General features: G+C 49.1%; 2 protein-coding genes across 3 annotated transcripts in view; one reads left to right on the top strand and one right to left on the bottom strand.

Annotated features, from left to right (window-relative positions):
- LOC137430068 (acetyl-CoA carboxylase 1) overlaps positions 1-16,768 on the top strand; it is a 763,460-nt gene that overhangs the window by 264,052 nt on the left and 482,640 nt on the right. The window lies entirely within an intron of this gene.
- Positions 1-16,768, bottom strand: part of C6H12orf43 (chromosome 6 C12orf43 homolog) — a 58,664-nt gene that overhangs the window by 15,116 nt on the left and 26,780 nt on the right. For both annotated transcript variants that reach the window (XM_068120579.2, XM_078780155.1), the window contains one exon: positions 13,098-13,188. In XM_068120579.2, the coding sequence (XP_067976680.2) occupies positions 13,098-13,188 (91 nt within the window). The remainder of the gene's footprint in view (positions 1-13,097; positions 13,189-16,768) is intronic.

Here is a 16,768-nt window from a genome sequence, read left to right as displayed (position 1 = left end):
TTTATGAAAAGAAATCCAAAGTGAATGTAGCATCGACCAAAACTGGCAAGGACTGTAGGAAGGTGGGAAAATGGACAGAACCACCAGCCAAAAGCGATACACATCTTCCTCTCCTCTCCCATCCCAAAAATCAACTGAAACAAGTATAAAATAATTGAATAACAGATAGATTCAATCCATACCAACATATATATATATAAAACATAAGGCTTTTTTTTTTTTTTTTTTTAACGATAATAGCATCAACATTTCCACATAAGATGTGGAAATCAAAATCGTGGACCAAACCAAATTCAAAAATATCAACAATGAAACTTACAGCCAAGGTGAAAGAAAATAATTTTGGTAAGAAAGGTGAAATCACCTAGGATTTCACCGAGGCTGTGACAGATTAGGATAGCTGCACACTTACCTCAGCTGTCTAGCCCGGGTTTGAATCTTGATCCTTTTATTAACTATCACCCTGGTGTTTCCCAGCAGGGCAAGGCATCAATGTGTGCGGTACCCATCAGAATGACGTTAAGCCGGAGAACATCTCTCCCGGCACCGGTCATTGGTCGACGTTAAAAATCCCAGAGGATCCTTCATGAAGAGTAGGCGAGTTATCGTTGGCACTCTGGAAAAATTTGAAATTACTGTCACCTTCAGTGAAATGTCAGATTTGTCTGCCAGTATGGGAAAGATTTGGGCTAAAAACGTTCCCCGGTTAACCTTGCAAGACAGTTGGATTAATCGGGGCCGTTAAAAAAGTAGTTGTAGAAGATTACTTCAGGGACAAAATGGATAGAAAATTTTGTAATAGTGTATTTTTTTCATAAAATTACTTTGTCTTTAATAGAACATACAGTTTAAGATTCAAAATCGTCACATATTTTTAAAAGACAAAAATATGAGCGGAGAAGGAACAGATAGTATTTTTCTTCCCTTTGATTACCAAGAAAGTGACACCGCACACATCGTGAGCATGTGACAAACGGCACCGAGATATTAAATTTGATTTCGCTTTGATGTCACTCTGATATTTTGATTTCACCAGAAGCCTGGTGTTGGCTTAGCGGTTAGGGTGCCAGCTTGGGATCCTAGGATAATGGGTTTGAATCCCGGTCGATCACTGAATTAACGCCAGGGGGGTTGACTCAGCCTGTCATCCTTCAGAGGTCGGCAAATTGAGCACCAGTTCACTGGTAATTCCCTGTGTGTTGCAAGAGGCGACTAACAGGGTTGGCAGCAGGACGGGCATCCGGCCATAAAACATTGCTTCAAAAAGGGGACCAGCAAAAAGGGGACCTAAAAAAGGCCAAACCCTGCTCTGCGGGGGAAAATGGCCTCCAAAGGTGGTTCTGAATGATCTCAAATTGAAAAAAAAAATCAGATTGAAATCAGTCTCAAAATGCATAAAGAGATGTTCAATACCAAAATATAACTTGCAAACACATAAATGTGTCTCACAATCTGCCACCATAGTGCTTTCTTTTCTCATTCTACTTTAATTTCAAAATGGAGTGAAATATTCCTGAACTTCTGATCAATCCTTTGCTGTAATCATGACCTTGTTCCAAAATAAGCATGTCAAAGTTATTTTGGCAATTGTAAAAAACGCAGAACACTGCTTATGAAACTACAAAGCTCTGTTTCAGGCTGTGATTGCAGCATTTCAATATTCTTCTACAGATTTCGTACTATTTCACCGCCATTTTTATATATATATAATTTAAAGTTTGCAACATCCACCCGGAGGACTTTTTTGCAACATCCACCAGGAGGACTTTTTTTAATACAAGGTCTGAGACGTACACGTACGTACACACACCTACACACACCTACACACACCTACACACACCTACACACACCTACACACACACACACACACACACACACACACACACACACACACACACACACACACACACACACACACACACACACACACACACACACACACACACACACACACACACTTAGGAAAAGTACCGTCACTTCCCGCGATACTCTGGGTACCAGCGCCATCATAACAATGGTGCCGCTTTTCTCACCGCACTTAGCGGGGCATTTCCTCAGGATGCCAACAGATGGGGAATTGTCCCTGCTCTGTCCATTTAATTGCAGAACACCAAGCAAGGAAGCAGCATGCACCACATTCAAAGTTTCTGGTATGACTTGGCCGGGGTTTGAACCGCCGACCTCCGAGCCACGGAGTGCACACTCAAACCATTACACCACTGAGTCTGGGCTATTCTTGGTGAATAAATAGAGAAATATTTAACGAAATATCTGACCAGTCAATAATAATTTAAAAAAAACTTTCTTGCAAATATTTTGGTTCAAATTATTAGACATTAGAGCATCATCGTAAATAAGTAAGGTTGTAGATCATGGGTTCCCAACCTGTGGGTCACGACCCCCCAGGGTGGCGCGGAGGGTGGGCTGGGGGGTCAAGAAGCCTTGGGAGAACTTGGTAGCCTTGGGAGAAGGGAAAATTACCAAAACTTTCATTTCGCCGATACCAAGAACACACAACATAATGTTGTGCCGGTGGAGTTGGCTATAGTTTTCGCTCGCTCTTTTCGATGTGTTGCTGTTACGGATTCGTCACTTCCGTTGTTGTGGTTTTCATCCACTGCAAATATTTCTGATTCCATGTACTATCATTGTTTTCAAAAGGTTTATTGTTTAGGAACTGTTTTCAAAAGGTGAAAAAGTTAGAGTTAAAAGAAACAGGAAACCGGATCGGGAACCGGAGGACGACGAAGAGGAAGAAGAAAAAAAGAAGGCGGAGCGAGTGGAGTCGGACAAGAAGCATAGTTGCTTTGCGGTCTGGAGCGAACGTTGGCGAGCAAGAGTCACGAGTGAACTTTGGGTTTCCCAGGAAAGGGATCCTGCGACAGAGTGGTTATCGCTGTGACAGATTAACCTGCGTGTCAGGTTTTGCAATCGATTCCGGAGAGAATCATCGTCGGGCCGTTACGTCTCGAGAACGGGCCGTCGGCCATTTTGACTCGCGCACATTGTGCGTCGAGCAAGGTTTCTTTGCTTCGCTTCAGCCTTTGCGCGTCGAGCAAGGTTTCTTTGCTTCGCTTCAGCCTTTGCGCGTCGAGCAAGGTTTCTTTGCTTCGCTTCAGCCTTTGCGCGGCGAGCAAGGTTTCTTTGCTTCGCTTCAGCCTTTGCGCGTCGAGCAAGGTTTCTTTGCTTCGCTTCAGCCGTTTTCACCGGATTCAGACGTATCTGGTGTGGGTGTGTGTAACGTGGCTTTTGATTGGAAAATCTGCGTGTCGCCGACTTTGAGCTGTGGAACGTCCATACCCGAGTGGGTGATTTCCCAGTCGCCTGGAGGGCGCCTTTGGATTTCCCAGTCGCCTTTACGCAGCTTTGGCCGCGTGACTGTGCCTATCATTCGAACGGGATTCTGGTCTCGATTGGACATCGTTCTGACGATCGCTGGAGCGAATCAACTTTGGGTTTGAAGCCGGGAAAGAGACATTGGGAATGTTCTTGGTTCACTCACTTGGAGCACAGTGAGTTATATGTTACGAAACTGATGGTACCATCATAGGACATATTGATTGTACTTTTGATTACTATTATTGTTGTACTGTTGTTCTTGTGTGATCTTAATACAATATTTGTTTGTTGGTAACAATTGGTGTGGCTTCACCATTGATCTTTGACATACAGAATAACACATTTTTCTGCCGTGACTACTCTCGGGGCTAGGAGGTACACCGTGACCAGGGGGACGGGGAGGAGCACGTAACAGTTGCCGATATGAGATGAAAATAGTCTATTTCCGGGTTTTTGTATTGACAGATCTGAAGCAATGGCTCAAAGGCGCAAATACTCGGCAGACTACCTGATTGTCTTGGTATCTCTCCCAGGTTACTCCCTCCTCCGGTATGATAGACCTGATCCTCGTCCTGGATGTGGGGTTGCTATCTTTATAAAAAACTCTCTTCCTCACTCGCCCTGCACTGCCCTCTCTCCACCTCACCCCCAGGAATACCCTTGGCTACGGCTTCCCCTTCGCTCCCACCTTTTGTTCATATGTGTGTTGTACCGTCCACCAAACAGTGATGACTCCATCTACATCTCACTGTCTGATCAAATGGACCAACTTCGATCTACCCATCCCAACTCTCTCTTCCTCATATGTGGTGATTTCAATTGTCACCATGCCAGTTGGTTGGGTGTGGGTACCTCTCTCACCAGCCATGGCTCTTCAGCAAAGGACTTCTGCGACTCACTGGGACTGACACAATCTGTCAATTTCCCGACCCGGATCTCAGTCAACGGAGCATCTTCTCTTCTGGACTTGTTTATGACTAAGTTCCCTGAAAATGTCTGCTGCATTTCTTCTGCTCCAATCGGCTCATCTGATCATGTGCTTGTTAAAGTGGACATCTCTCTGACCATTCTCAGAGAGCCTCGTCAGCGTCGACGAGTCTGGCATTTCACTCAAGCCAACTGGCACGGTCTTCAAGCAGCCATCAATCATCTGGACTGGTCTCCCATCTCTACCGCCTCTGACATCAACTCATCCTGGGAATTCTTCCAAAGTAAATTGCTCTCTCTCATGCACAGATGTATCCCATCTCGTCTTCAGTTGTCATACCCTTCCTCCCATCCATGGTACACGAAATCTTGTGGTGAGGCTGTTGCCCAGAAACAACTTGCTTTCGTCTCCTGGAAAGCAAATCCAACGGAAGGAAATCTCATTTCTTTTCACAACGCCCGAAACAAGTGTGTGTCCACCCTCAGGAGAGCCAGGAAACAATATCTCTCCGTTCTCAAGACCGAACTCTCTTATCTGTCTCCCTCTTCCAAATCCTGGTGGCGTCTGGTCAAATCTGTTTCTGGTGTTTGTTCCCCCTCCATCCCCTCCCTTACCTCAAACGGCTACATGGCTGACTACGCACGTGAAAAAGCTGAATGCCTCAGCTCTGTGTTTGCCTCTAAATCTTGTGTCCCAAACCCATCCCTCTCTGTACCCACCGTACCCAGTCATACCCAGCTGCTCCTGGACTCTGTGTCCTTTCCTCCTGACAAGGTGGAAAAACTGTCAACCCTCGACTCTGATTCTGCAACTGGACCTGACGGCATCAGCCCACGGGTCCTAAAATCCTGTTCTTCCGCTCTTTCACTCCCTCTCTCTGTTCTCTTCACCCTCTCTTTTGCTCAAGGTCATCTGCCATCTGCTTGGAAATCAGCCAACATCACTGTTTTGCACAAAAAAGGTGCAAAAACAGATCCTAGCAACTACAGACCAATCAGCCTTCTCCCAATTATCAGCAAAGCCATGGAATCCATCATTGCTTCAGATATGAAATCTTTCCTCTTCTCCAATGGCTTGATCTCTGATCATCAATTTGCTTTCAGACCTGGTCACTCTACTCTTGACATGCTGCTTCTGCTTTCTCAGCAATGGATGCCAAACAGGAAATGTCAAACCTCAATGCCAAACAGGAAATTAGAGCCGTCTCCCTTGACATATAACGTGCCTATGATACGGTCTGGCACCCCGCTCTGCTCACCAAACTCTCCTCCTTTGGTATCCATGGAAATCTCCACGCATGGCTGGCGGACTTCCTCTCTAGTTGTAGTCAACGTGTGGCCCTCAATGGGTTTCTCTCATCTCCTCTTCCTGTTCAGGCTGGAGTTCCCCAAGGCAGTGTTCTGGGCCTTGTGCTTTTTCTGGTCTTCATCAATGATCTCTCTGACTCTCTTGAAAATCCTCTCTATCTCTTTGCTGATGACTCTACTCTATGTCGCTCCATTCCTCATCCCTCAGATCGGCAGTCTGCAGCCTCCTCACTCTCTGCAGACCTGGACAAAATGACAGGCTGGGCAAACAAGTGGAACATGTCTTTCAATCCTGACAAATCTCGCACTCTTACGATGTCTCTCCGAAAAGACCGACTGGACAACCCTCCCATCCACTTTCTGAATAATCCTCTCCAAGAAGTTCTGTCACTCAAGCTTTTGGGTCTCACTATCTGCCATTATCTTTCCTGGGAAAACCACATTTCAAATCTGGCCTCCAAAGCCAGTCGCCGACTGGGCATCCTCCATCGTGCGAAGTCCTTCCTTGGCACACCTGAGCGCCTCACCACATACAAGGTTTTCATACGCAGCTCAATGGAATACTGCTCCCCCCTCTGGGCTGGTGCTCCTGCCTCACACCTAGCTCGTCTTCACGCTGTTGAAACCAAAGCGTTCAGAATCATTGGAATCTCCCGTGATGAAGCTATCTCCAAGGGCCTCTCACTCACCGCAGGCAGGTTGGTGGTCTTTCCGTCTTCTACCGACTCCTCTCTGGCCTTGCCCCCCCCCAGCTCTCTCTGGGCTCTGTCCCCCAAATATTCCTACAGGTCGTACAAGATCTGCCTGCAACCCTCTTATGGTTAAACTGCCAAAATCAAGACTCTCTGCTCACCTTCACTCCTTCATTCCTCTTTTTGCCCACCTCTGGAACAAACTCCCTCACTCTCTTCAATCCCACTCCACCCTCCAGGTCTTTAAAACAGTTGTTCACCACCATCTCTTATCTTCCCCCATCCAAAACCTTGATCTTTTCTACCCCCGCTAATTTCACCCCAAATCCACTTCTTGGAAATACCAACTTCTGTCCTGGAAGTCCTTGTGTTTTATACTTCTCCCACGCCTCCTCCCCCCAAGCCCTCTCCCTCCCACACATCTCCCTTCTCTCAAATGTTATGTTTGTGTGCTTCCCCTTCTCTCCCCATCTTGTCTTCCACTCCCTCTTTTTATATATTTTGTTTGTCTGGTTGATTTGTTTGTGAAATAAATGTTAGCTCTTTCACGAGCCTCGATTCAGTATACAAAAAAAAAAAAAAAAAAAAAAAAATAATCCCGCTCAAAGATAGACAGACAGATATGAAAACATAACTTTGGTGGCTGAAGTAAAAAAAAAAAAACGAGAGCAATGTGACTGTCGCCAATATGCCTCCACATAGTCTCACAATGGGTAGATGCCCTCGTTCACTGTCCTAAAAATAAACAAGTTTGATTTCAATCCCTTCAGCTGTTTTCAAGTATCACATTTTCACCAGTCATGACAAGCTTCACCTCGATCGGTGAAGCGGTTTCAGAGAAAGGATTTTTAAAAATATCGGCTTTCAAGCTATTATGGCTGCCACACCACGTGACATATGACCTTAAAAATGTACACTCTGCATATGTATTGGTAGGGGATCACGTTTGTGAAGTTTTGTGTTGATTGGATAAGGTTCATTTTTCTATCCAAGATGGCTGTCAAACCACATGACCTACGATGCCTTAATTTTCAAACTACAGGCAACAAAGGTGTTAGATGATATTTATAAAATTTCGCATCAATAGGGTAGGTGGTTTCATAGATAAAATTATTTAATATTTTCCTACAATCCAATATGGCTGCCACACCATGTGACCAATGATGTTTTCGTGATAATCTTTTAATTGCCATGTCTAGTCAATGACACAAGTAAAGTTTCGAGTCCATCGATTGGGTGGTTTGGGAGAAGATATTTTTAAAGGTTTTAGGTTAAATCCAATATGGCTGCCAAACCATGTGACCTATGATGTCATATATTTAATATTTCAAGACAAATGGGTCATAGATCATGTGCATGCAATTTCAGATATTTAGGATAAGGAATTTGATGAAAACATTTTTGGCTGATATACCACTTCACCTGTGATGTTGAAGTGTGGTGCTGCGCACACACAACTTGCTTGCCAAAGAGGTAGGCCACAACGCGTTTGTTAAAACAAAAGAGTCTTTATTTCGAAAGCTCGAACTGCAGCACTGAGTGGGCTCGAGCTTAGAGCCCGCATATATGTGTGAGGCCACGCCTAGTCCCCGGGCGTGGCCGATCGGTCGAAGGGCGGGGCATGTGCCATCGGTCCCCGCCTGGGCGCTCGCGCCACCCACTGGTGCGCGGAATTATTGCCCCTTGTGCTCGCCACACGCGCCCCCCCAGAATTCCCGCGCACCTGAAGGGTGAGTTTGCGGGGCAGCCGGATGACCCGGCCGAAACGCCCCCTGGCGATGGGTGCAGGGCTGGGGGGTAGCGGGCCGGCGGGGCTGGGGGGTGCCGGGGTTCCGACCGCCGGGGGGCGGCCTCGACGCGGAGGCAGAGCTGCTGGCGGGGGGTGGTCCGGATCGAGGTGGGCCGGCTTGAGGCGGTCCACGGAAATGCGATCCGGGGCACCGCCGATGTCGAATGTGAAAAATTTGTCCCCGGTCTCCAGCACGTGGAAGGGCCCGTCGTACGGGGGCCGTAGCGGTGCCCGGTGGGCGTCGTGCCGGATGAACACGTACTTTGCCGTGTGAAGCTCCGGGGCGACGTGGGAAGGCGGGCAACCGTGGTGTGCCGTTGGCACCAGGGCGTACCTCCGGGCGGTCTCCTGAAGGGCGGAGCGCTGTTGCGCCGCGGACCAAGGAGCCGTGGAGTCGGTGATAAATTCACCCGGTACCCGCAGTGGTTGCCCCGAAGACCAGCTCCGCCGAGGACGCGCGCAGGTCATCCTTGGCGCCGTCCTGAGGCCCAGCAGGACCCAGGGGAGTCTGTCGACCCAGCCGCCGTCGCAGAGGCTGGCCCGGAGCGCGGCCTTCATGGAGCGATGAAAGCGCTCGCACAGGCCATTGGCCTGGGGGTGGTAGGCCGTGGTGCGGTGTAGTTTCACCTCGAGCCCTTACGCCACCGCGGCCCAGAGCTCCGAGGTGAACTGGGGACCGCGGTCGGACGAGATGTCCGAGGGGGCACCAAACCGGGCAACCCAAGTGGCGATAAAGGCTTGCGCCACCTCAGCCGCAGACGTCGCCACCAATGGGACGGCATCCGGCCACCGTGTGGTGCGGTCAACCATGGTGAGGAGGTGGATGAACCCTCGCGAGGAGGGCAGAGGTCCCACCAAGTCGACGTGCACGTGGTCGAACCGCCGCTCGGGCACCGTAAACGGGGCCAACGGTGCCTGGGTGTGGCGGTGGACCTTTGCGCGCTGGCACGCGAGGCACGTCCTGGCCCAGTCGCGGACGTCCTTCCTGAGGCCATGCCAGATGAACTTCGCCCAGACGAGTTTCTGGGATGCCCTCGCAGCAGGGTGGGACAGGCCGTGGATGGGGTCGAACACTGGGCGCTGCCAGCCAGCGGGCACGATGGGGCAAGGCCGGCCGAGGGAGACGTCGCATAGGAGGGCCGTGCCCGCGGCGTCGAACGGCACCTCGGTGATGCGGAGGCCCATGACGGCGGTCCGCAAGGCCTGGACGCCGGGGTCGGCGGTCTGGGCCTCCACCATCCGGGCATAGTCGACCCCGAGGTGGACCGCGTGCACGCCGGACCGGGAAAGGCAATCCGCCACCGGGTTGTCCTTACCCGCCACGTGACGGATGTCCGTCGTGTACTCGGACATGGCAGAGAGGTGGCGCTGCTGCCGTGCCGACCATGGCTCGGCGACCTTGGCCATCGCGAACACAAGGGGCTTGTGGTCAACGAAGGCCGTGAACAGGCGGCCCTCCAGCAGATGGTGGAAGTGTCGGACCGCCAGGTGGAGCCCGAGCAACTCGCGGTCCAAAGGTGCTATAGCGGCGTTCGTGCGGGCGTAGCTGCCGGCTGAAAAACGCCAGCGGTTGCCAAGCACCACGCACCCATTGCTCGTGCACCGCGCCCACCGCGTAGTCCGATGCGTCGGTGGTGAGGGCGATCGGTGCATCGGGCGCCGGGTGCGCCAGCGTGGTGGCGTCGGCCAGAGCCAGCTTTGCGCCCGCAAACGCCACGGCCATCGGTTCCGACCATGCGATGTCACCTTTGCCTGGCTTGCCCCGAAGGGCCTCGTGCAAGGGGCAGAGGATCCGGGCGACGTGGGGCACGAAGCGATGGTAAAAGTTTACCATGCCCAGGAACTCCTGGAGCCCCTTGATCGTGTGGGGCCGCGGGAAATCCCTGACCGCCTCCACCTTGGCCGGTAAAGGGACGGCCCCGTGCTCGGTGATGCAGTGCCCCAAGAAGTCGATGGTGGCGACGCCGAAACGGCACTTGGCGGGGTTGATGATTAGGCCATGCTGGCCCAGGCATTCAAAAAGCGTGCGGAGGTGGAGCAGGTGCTCCTCCCGGGACGCGCTCGCGACTAGGATGTCGTCCAGGTAGACAAACAGGAAAGGTAAATCGCGCAAGACGCTATTCATAAGCTGCTGGAATGCCTGAGCCGCATTCTTCAACCCTAAGGGCATCCTTAGGAATTTGAAGAGGCCGAAAGGGGGTGATGACGGCCGTCTTCGGGACGTCGTCCGGTTGGACGGGGACCTGATGGTAGCCCCGGATGAGGTCCACCTTAGAAAACACGGTCGTGTTGGACAACCGGGCGGAAAAATCCTGAATGTGTGGGACCGGGTAGCGGTCGGGGGTGGTGGCATCGTTGAGCCGGCGGTAGTCCCCGCACGGCCGCCGTCCCCCGCCGGGCTTCGGCACGATGTGCAGCGGAGAAGCCCAAGCGCTGTTGGAGCGCCGTACGATCCCCAGCCGCTCCAGCGTGGCGAACTCCGCTTTCGCCACGGCGAGCTTCGTGGGCTCGAGTCAGCGTGCCCGGGCATAGACCGGCGGCCCGACCGTGGGGATGTGATGCTCCACCCCGTGTTTAACGGCCACCGCTGAGAAGGTGGGCCGCGTGAGGGCCGGGAAACTGGCGAGGAGGCGGGTAAAGTCGTCCGCTGCCAGAAGCGTGCAAACTAAACTCGCCGGGACGGAACCTTCCAGCAAGCCGCTTGGCAAGCCGCTCAGTGAGCCGCTCAACGAGCCGCTCAGCGAAAAAGCGAGCGAGCTAAAGGTTTCGGCCTGGACAAGCCGTCTGCGCTTCACATCGACCAACAACCCATTCGCACATAGGAAGTCCGCACCAAGCAATGCCATTGGCACGCTGGCGGTCACGAACGACCATTGAAAGCGCTGCCCTCCGAAAGGCAGGGAGAGGCAGCGCTTCCCGAATGTGCGGATGGGTGTACCGTTGTCGGCAAGCAACGCGGGGCCCCGGCCCGCTTGTCGGACGTGGAGGCGGGGATGACGCTTACCTGCGCTCCTGTATCGCAGAGGAAACGGCGCCCGGGCAAGGTGTCCGTAATGAACAGGAGGCTGCCGGCATGGCCGACGCATAGGGCCGCTAATGAGCGCCGACCCGGTCGTTTCCCGACTTGTGAAAAGAGCATGGCGGGCGACGCGTCCTAGCCTTGTGGCCGAACCTGGCGTGGTAAGAGCACCAGGCTTGCGGCGGCGGGGGCGGTGGCCGCGGTGTTCTCGGCAGCGTTGGTGGTGGGTGGGGCATGGCAGCGGCCACGAGGGACGCTGTAGCCTCTGCCCCGGGATCCACGACGGCAGCACCGTAACTCGACCGCGTGTCGCAAGCCGCAAAAAAGTCGGCCTCTACGGCCAGGGCCCGGGGTTCCTTTATTTCGGAACCGGCCAGCGCGAGGCGTACCTGTAGAGGTAGCTGGCGTAGGAAAAGCACCCGGAATAAGAAATCCGGGGCTTGGTCACCCAGCAGCGACAGCATAAAATCCATCCGCACGGATGGTCGTGTGTCGCCGAGTTCGGGAAGGTCCAGGAGGCGGTCGGCCCGTTCGATCTCCGTGAGGCCGAACGTGGCGATGAGGAGACGCTTGAGTGCCTCATACTTGTGGTCGACCGGCGGGTGCCGCAGGATGGACACGACTCGGGCGGCAGTGCTGGGCCCGAGGGAGGCGACCACGTGGTAGTAACGGGTCTCGTCCGCCGTTATGCCTCGAAGTTGAAATTGAGCTTCGGCCTGCACGAACCACACGTCGGCCTGTGCTTCCCAAAACTCTGGGAGTTTTACTGCGACGGCGTTGGTGGCCATGGCGCGTTCAGTGGTCAGCGACGGCTGAACCAATCGGGGTCACCAGTGAAGTGTGGTGCTGCACACACACAACTTGCTTGCCAAAGAGGTAGGCCACAACGCGTTTGTTAAAACAAAAGTCTTTATTTCGAAAGCTCGAACTGCAGCACTGAGCGGGCTCGAGCTTAGAGCCTGCATATATGTGCCGAGGCCACGCCTAGTCCCCGGGCGTGGCCGATCGGTCGAAGGGTGGGGCATGTGCCATCGGTCCCCGCCTGGGCGCTCGCGTCACCCACTGGTGCGCGGAATTATTGCCCCTTGTGCCCACCACAATGTAATCATTATCATGCTTTTGTTCCCCGTTGGGAGTACTTGACAATGTGCCAAGTTTTAAATTTTTCCATTCAGCGGTTTCGGATAAATATTTTTTTAATTTTTTGCGTTTATTCCAAGATGGTTGCCATGCAACGTGAACTATGACAAAAACATTCTGCATGGGTGTCACTCCTACCCTGAAAGTTTAGTCTCAATCGGACATGTGGTTGCTGAGAAAAACGAGGTTTAGCCCGTACGGACATACAGACAACCCGAAAACATAATGCCTCCGGCCACCTTCATGGGCAGAGGCATAAAAAAAAAACCAGTTTATTCTTTATTTCTGGGTCAAAAAGTTGCTGGACTATAAATTTTGCCTTTGAGCATAGAGGGGTGCATATTCGTTATGACAAGTGTATTCTGCATGGGATATTGTGTGTTATTTTGTGGAAATTAGCATTTTGGTGTTGGAATGTATTTAAGCCCACTCCTGTTCTTTCACATCGACGGATGGTTCGACGGATGGTTCGACGGATGTGCGGAGTATCGTTGAGAGAGAGGAAGACAAATGATGAATTGCGAAAGATGATGGGAATAGAGCCTGTGATTGATGCTGTGAAGAGGCACAGGTTGAGATGGTTTGGTCATGTGTTGAGGAAGGATGAAAGTGACTTGTTGAGAAGAGTGATGGAAATGAATGTAGAAGGAAGTAGAAGACGGGGAAGACCGAGAAAGACTTGGCTAAAGATGGTGGAAGAAGAAATGCGGGCAAGGGGGTTAACAAGGAGAGATGCAGAAAATAGGGCAAAATGGAGAAGATTGTCATGGGGACCGCAAGGCTAACCTCCGCTCTAGCAGGGAAAATGGCCTTTTAAAATGCATGTTGTTGTTGTTCTTTCACATCATGTCTCTGTAATTGGAATCCTCATTTGTAAACACACCTGGAAGGCACTGTTGTTTGACGTCTTCTCTTCAGAGCCACAGGACTGGCTGGATGACACCCAGGCACTGATGAGGAAAACAAACGAAAACCTGGAGAGGCAGATTGAATGGTAACCAAACTGACCTTATTATCAATGTCTAATACATTCAAACCTGGGTCAGTGCATCCCTTCTAGCTTTGAGATTTCTTTTTTAATTAGCGGCTATTTTGTAAATGTAACTTAACAGTTATGGTAATAGATTATAAAATAATTGTGGCGCTGAGGGATGAATTGCTGCTCTTGCAATTATATTATTGATCTTATCTTACAGGCACAACAAGATAATTACCTGTCCTAATATTAAATGACGCTAAATAATTACCCAATAATAATAATACCCAGAACAGCAACCCCTTTGCAAAGGTAAAAGTTTGAGGCCGACATCATTACACAATCTTCATGAGTTGCTTGGATTGAAATGTTTTGTACCTATTTACAGGTGACACCTCAACTTTGCTGCAGAGCTAATGCAAATCGGGAACAGATGTATGAGCTCTTGAGGAGCTCTCGGTATGACTTGAATGCAAACGCACAGATTAACGAATCCATACAGGCTCTTGCAAATTACACCATCAGGATCACTAAAAAAGAAAAGACCACTTTTAACAAGCTGCATTTGCTCACTCAAACGGCACTCTGACATCATGATGTCAACCGACATCATTACACGATCTACATGCGATCGACATGATGTCAACCGATATGCCTTCACCCACATTATTACATCATTATACATACTTGTATCAAGTTTGATTTGAAACAATTTAGCTATTCTTAAAGTGTCACATTTTACCTGACATGACCTCTGACCTCTGACACAGAAATCGAATTAGTTCATCTTTGCATCATAATGTACCAAGTTTGGTCCAAATCCCATTACTGATTCACAAGTTAGCTCAGTAACAGAATTTTTACCTAACATGACATCTCACCTTTGACCTCTTAACCCCATAATCTCATCTGTTTATCTTTAAATCACTATATGCACTTGTACCAAGTTTGACTCGTTTCCCTTCAGCTGTTAAGTTATCGAGGTAAGGAAAACCTATTACGGACTCCGACCTCTTGACCCCATAATCTAATCAGTTTATCTTTACATCATTATATATATACTACTGTCCTTGTACCAAGTTTGACTTAGATCCTTTCAGCCATTCTTCAGTTATCGTGGTAACGAAAACCTATCACGGATGCACAGACAGCGGACAGACAAACCAAAAGCATGATCATACGGCGATTTCATTTGAGGTGGTATAAAAAGCTAAAGGGGGTTAGTCATGGAAACTGGCAGGATAGTTATTTACTGGTGCACAAATCCCATTCAACAGCTCTTCTACATGTAAATGGTTAAAACGTTACGTAGCTTTGTCCAGAAAAAGGTGGCAAATATCACTGCCACAAACTACACTGTTGCGTGTGGGCATGATGGGCCTGATCCTGCATTTACCTTCTTTATGTGGTATCAAACATGAAGACAAAGACTACACATTTGTTTGAGAGCACCACCAAGCTCTTCATGACGAGTTTGCTAATTTCTGAAGCAAACAGACCAACAAACAGTACTGCGCTTGATAAAATTGAATGTTTGTTTCAAAAATAAATAAATAAATAAATAAATAAATAAATACTGCTGTGACCTTCTGCACACTACAAAGGGAAAAATACACAAAAGCAATTACAAAGGACACTTAACACTAAAAAAAGGCTTTCAAAAAGCAACTTGTAAAAAATCTCGAGGCCAATATAGGGAGCATCAACTCAGGTGGAGGCCATTGGGCCTCTCAAAGCCTGTGCTATGATTGCCAAACTTTTATTGTTTGCCCGTGCTCTATCCTTACAAATGCTGATCAAGCAAGGAAGCATCAGGTACCATTTTTAAAGTCTTTGGTGTGATCCCCTTCTGGGGTTTTAACCCTCGACTTCCTACAGTCAGAACGGATGATTGAACCATTATGCCACCAAAAATTTATGTAAAAGCTTTCACAGGCTGATGGGAAGAAGGGAAATAATTAAAATAACTGATTACAGACAAAACTAGCCACAGCACTCGGTAGAGCACACGCCTCTGCTCGGCTAAACAGTTTATGTTTTATATCCCACCGATAGACCGGATCTGGATCTGGACCTCCAAAATCTAATCGGCTTGTCACATATCCAACTCATCCATGAAGTTTCATCCAAATCTGTCCACAAGTTTATGAGATATTGTGCTATATATAGTTTTAACTCTTTTATATATATATAGTCTATATGTGCTATATATAGTCTATATATATATAGTTCTAACTTTTACCAGGTAAAACCCTGGTGTTGGGCTAGCGGCTAGGGTGCCAGCTTAGGATCCTAGGATCCTGGGTTCGAATCCCGGTCGATCGCTGAATTAACGCCAGGGGGGTTGACTCAGCCTGTCATCCTTCCGAGGTCGGCTAATTGAGTACCAGTTCACTGGTAATTCCCTGTTTGTCGTAAAAAGGCGACAAAAAGGGTTGGCGTCAGGAAGGGCATCCGGCCGTAAAACATTGCTTCAAAAAGGGGACCAAAAAACAACAACCACGGTTCCCGAAAAAGGCCAACCCCCGCTTTGCGGGGAAAAATGGCCTCTAAAGGTGGTTATTTTTTATTTTTTTTATATAGTTTTAACTCTCACTCAATGGTGAAGAATCACTTTTAAAAAATTATAGTACCAGGATCCGGACCTGGATCTACACCAAAAACTAAGAATTTCGTCCTTGTCACACACCCAACCTGTCCACCAAATTTCGTCCGGATCTATTCGCAACTTTTTGAGATATCCTGTCCACAGAAAAACAAACACAGGCAAACAGACAGACAGACCGACAAAAACAGACACAGACAAACGGGGGTAAAAATATAACCTCTGTCCACCTTCGGTGGTGGAGGTAATAACACGGGAAATAATTAAAAGAACAATATGAAAATAAAATGTTTGCCATAAAGGTTTAAATACTATCATTACAACCTTTATGAGATTAGCAACATATATATTGGTTCACGAGTTATCAAACAGAGTGACCACTATATTCATCATGGGTGTGTGTGTTGTGTCTGTCTGTCTGTCCGCAGCATAACTACCCGATGATATCATCCGATCTTGATAAAACTTGGGTGGGAGGTTGATCTCATGATCGAGTTGTGTCCTGCCTAGAGTGGGCGTATTGCGTCCATTGTGGGCGGAGCCACGCCCAAAAAAGATGTCTTTTTAGGGGGTAATCGAGTTCAAGCTACATCTTCTTCGAGGGAGTTGGTGGAATCTGACAGGGGTTTCGGTATTTGGTTAGGCCAATGTCATGTGTCTAGCCCCATGGAGCGCGATTTTTCATTTTCGCCCCAAGGTCAAGGTCACAAGGTCACAAAATTTAGAAAAGTCGATTTTTGATGGTTTTATTACATTGTTCACTTCCTGATAGGGTGAAATGTTGTAGATGATCTTATATTATCGCATACATCATGAAATACAAGTTTCCCAACAAATTTCAGAATCTTCAACCTTTGACCTTTGAAGGTCACAAAGGTCAAATTTTCAAAGTTGTTGGAATCTAACCGAATTTTCAGTACTAGGGCATGCCCGTACTATATCTATATCTAAAATTATATCCCCCCCCTCTATT

The sequence above is a fragment of the Myxine glutinosa genome, chromosome 6 (genome assembly GCF_964187855.1).
Source record: "Myxine glutinosa chromosome 6, kmMyxGlut1.1, whole genome shotgun sequence".
Classification (NCBI taxonomy): domain Eukaryota; kingdom Metazoa; phylum Chordata; class Myxini; order Myxiniformes; family Myxinidae; genus Myxine; species Myxine glutinosa.
The sequence above is the reverse complement of the archived record's forward strand: the minus strand, read 5'-3'. Positions and strand labels throughout refer to the sequence as shown.